Source organism: Blastomyces gilchristii (assembly GCF_000003855.2).
Source record: "Blastomyces gilchristii SLH14081 genomic scaffold supercont1.16, whole genome shotgun sequence".
In the NCBI taxonomy this organism is placed as follows: Eukaryota; Fungi; Ascomycota; class Eurotiomycetes; order Onygenales; family Ajellomycetaceae; genus Blastomyces; species Blastomyces gilchristii.
This window is the reverse complement of record NW_003101667.1, coordinates 117582-121597: the sequence shown is the minus strand read 5'-3', so window position 1 is coordinate 121597 and position 4016 is coordinate 117582. Positions and strand designations below refer to the sequence as shown.

The 4016-nt window shown below is 34.8% G+C and overlaps 1 protein-coding gene across 1 annotated transcript; it reads right to left on the bottom strand.

Moving 5' to 3' along the window:
- Positions 1 to 1261: 1261 nt before the first annotated feature.
- BDBG_17486 (uncharacterized protein) lies at positions 1262 to 1477 on the bottom strand (the record flags this gene model as incomplete). Its single annotated transcript, XM_031725191.1, has 1 exon — positions 1262 to 1477. One exon carries the CDS (start codon positions 1475 to 1477, stop codon positions 1262 to 1264), a length of 216 nt encoding a protein of 71 aa, XP_031579762.1.
- Positions 1478 to 4016: the final 2539 nt, after the last annotated feature.

Below are 4016 nucleotides of genomic sequence, written 5' to 3'. Positions count from 1 at the left end.
TTTCTGAGATAGTTGAATAAACAGCTGTTTCACTATTATATTCTGTAACTAGCAACCTCTCAAATACTTCAACATGTGCAAAGATTGTATTATCTGTGCATTTTCACAATCTGAAGTCTTTTCCATCATAATAGATGCCTTCTATATGAAAACACAGTTTCCATGCGATGATATTTGTATGAAAATTCAGTATGTAAGCTGCATTGATGAGATTGACATTGAACTGCTTTCCTGCTTCATTTATCATGATAGTTCTAACAGTTCCATAATCTTCAACTTTAGTGCTGGAATCACCTGTATAGACTTCCGCATTCTCATTCGCAGGTGTAAAGAATAGAAAATGTGTTCAATTATTGCATATATGCTGTTCCACACCAGTATCAAAGATCCAGGAGTTTCAGAGATAGGAGCATGAATTTGAAGAGTTTATTGATATTTTCTGGATCTGCTGATCAATAGATTGATGATTGATAGATTGATGATTGATAGATTGAGAAACTGATTGCTTCAGAACCATTTCTCCTAGGACTGCTTCATTGGCATCTACCATATCTGTATTCATGGATGATTCTCTAGATATCGCATGATCAATACATCTCTTCAATCCTTGATTTTTAAGAGCTTGATTGATCTGGGTTCTCTTCTTCTCATTTTCCTTCCATCCAGGTGGCTTCCTTGATGGATTGAGATAGTAGCACTGGGCGTATCGGTGACAGGCTCTGCAGATGCAGTTTCTGAATGTCACTGATGATGATTGCTGAGATCTTTCATTAAGAGTAGTGAAGTTCATAGGTTTATCTTCTTTGAGAATACTCATTTCTCTATACTGTTCCTTGAAGTTCTTAACTAACTCTATCAAAGATATGACATCTTTATCACATCAGACATTCTTAGCCCATGCTTATGCATAACCTGCATCAATAGCTAGATTCACATTTAAGAAGTCTTTCTTCAAGTTGAACTGTTCAGCTATATCCGCCTCTTTGATATCATCTTTAATGAGTGATCAGTCATTTAACCACTTCTCTATACCTCTGTTTTTCAGTGCTTTGCAGAGATCATGGTATCAGGTTCTCACATCATCTTGATAGTCCGTGATTGTGAGGGAGAGATAATCTCTTAACAAATGAATAATGTTCTTTACATCATCATTCTCACTGTGTACATGTCATAGCTCTGTGACATCCACTGTTCTTCATATGACATCTCGTATCTTTGTCATACCTTCATTCAATTTCTCATATTTCATATATTTGATTTTTCACACAGTGATCTTGATGTCATATGCTATCTTGGCCTTCGTGGTGGCTTCTTCTGAACACTCGGGTTCCAGAGGTTCTTCTAGTTCAGAGAAGATATCAGGTTTGTCAAGATTGATGAAGTCTGATACCTTCTTGTCCTTTGCATATTCTAGCATATGCTTGTACCAAAGTTTCCAATCTTCAGGAACACTAAGGTGTACAGTTGCACTAGACATTGTCTTGTCTGTCATATCAGTTATATTGAATGGATTGAGGAATCAGTTCAAGTATTTGAGAATAGATATGATCAGAATTCAGAGTGTATAACAGTTGAGTATATTGAAATGTATACAAGTGAGAATCTATCATCTCAGTTCAAATGATAGTTGTCAAATTTGAATGAGAATTGAGATCAGTGTATCACACTTCTCTTCAGATGCTGCTTACCGGGCTCATAACTGTTAAAATGAGTGTCACAGATGAATATGTTAATGACATATGAATCTTATGTGTATCAAGATCTGCTTGTTATATTATCTGTACACTATCTAATATATCTATTTCATACAAATGATAGAGCTATTTATAGTAAAATATATGTGCGAGCCAAGAGAGCTAGCATAAGCGAGTATTAGATGAGCGTTGTAGTAAGCTGATGATGATGAGAAATATTGTAGTAATATGATGTTGATAGCGTACAGTAGTGTATAACCTCTTTTTCCTGACACAGATACTGATATATTTGTTTTAATTCACATAGAATCTTTACACATTGACAGATTCATATTCACTGATAATCATGATTTCAATGTTGAATCATTGATTGAGGACTTGGAGAATGTGATAACAGAGGAATTATTCATATCATATATAACTGAGTCTTCTGCATTCTCTTCTATTCTCTCTGTTCCTTTCTCTGCTGCTCCCTCTCAATCTTCTACACCTGTTCCTGCGTCTGGTTCTCCCGCTCCCGCTATCCCTGTTCTCATAACTCTTACTCTCACTACTTCTGCTTCTGCTACTTCTGCTTTCTCTGCTTCTGCTGTCTCTGCTTTTATTATCAGCTCTTCCTGTTTCAAGAAGATGTTGTGTAGACTTAATAAATCATGTTTCTCAGTATGTACACTTTCACTCTTCTTACTAACCTCTAAAATGATTTATTATATGAAGACTGTGTACAATATGACTATCTAAAGCTCAGTCATGAATGCTGCTTATTACATTCATTTTAAATATTCATGATGAAGCAATTATTCATTTATATCAGAGAATCACTTCTCTTCTCAACAGTGTTAAAATTGTAAGTCTTTTTCTTTTTCATCTTTTCTTTCTAACACTGATTTTCCTGTTCTTAGAAGAAATTATTATGAGTTTTATTATATATGAAGTTATGACATTCACAGATATCAAGAAACTTTTCACAATTATTAAATTCAATATTATGAGTACATCTACTCTAATGAATTTCTTTGAGATAATAGATCTGTATCAGTCTATTCTCTGATATCTGTTATCTGACTTTGTAATGCAGATGAAAGATATCTGTGTTTTCAGAAATGAAAACATGAATATCATACTCTTTTACATCTGCAGATGTGAGGCTTGTACATCTTGTCTAAGATATCATTGTGAGAATGAGTCATTTGTATGCTGTGTTCTGCTTCCTGTATTCTCTCATGTCTCTCTCTCTCTTTCTGAGAAGTCTTGTGTGTGTTGTAATTGTATGTATAACTCTAAGATCAGCAGATGTTTGTTCAGTAATTGTTATCTCTGTTTTTGCAGTTTTGTATACTAATAATAGTTCTTAGTTGCTTCAGTGTCAGAGATCATTTTAATCAAAGATGATAATATCACTGAGACTATCTTCTTCTACTCTCAAGCTTCTCTCAGTGCTTTCTCTCCCTCTTCTGCAGGGAAGGTTGTGCACATATCAGATTGTAACTGTTTAGCCTCAGATGACTTCTGCTGTTGTTTATTCAGTTCTGCACTTTCTCTCTCTTCTGTTTCTTCTGTCTCTGTCTTTCCTGCCCTGGCTCCTGATTCTGTGAGTTCCATGCTCTTCTTCAATTTTTCTACATGCATGTGTACACATTTCTATATTAGTATTCCAGTCAATCTTGTAATAAATGATATTAATGTCATACACAGAGCAGTAGAGAAATCAGAGATGTATGTAATGTTGTTATAAAAGCAGCTTATGGCTCTTGAATTCCTTGTGAATCTTGAGTTTTGAGATTTCCTTTGTTTTTGATGTTTTTCTTTTCAGATGATGTGATGTTGGAAATAGATTAAACATGTGATGTATGAAAATGAATGAGGTGTATGATAACATTTGTCTTTTGCAGCTGATTCTTATGATTGACAATTAATTCATTATCTCTTGAGTCATTCCCTTTTCTTTTCTTACACTTTTTCTTTGTCTGCTAGTCACTACTCTTACACAACCTCTATATAATACAGTATTCAGTGACTAGGTTCAGCAGCTTTCACCTTGTGATTCTGTCTCACATATCATACTGTCTCACTTCACTCACTCAGATCACTACAGTGAACAGTCTATTGAAACTAACCTCATCTGATCTCTGAGTGTCTTCAGAGATTGAGATAGCTTGATCTCATGTGTCTGTGAATGTTTCAGATGCTTTGTCCTCTGTTATCTCTGCAATTAAACTGATATAAACAGTTGAATTCAACTCTGAAATTCTTTTTCTTCTGTGCTCTGATTCATGTGTAAGTCTGCTGCTCTGAGACTGCTCTTTGTCATGTTACATCTAC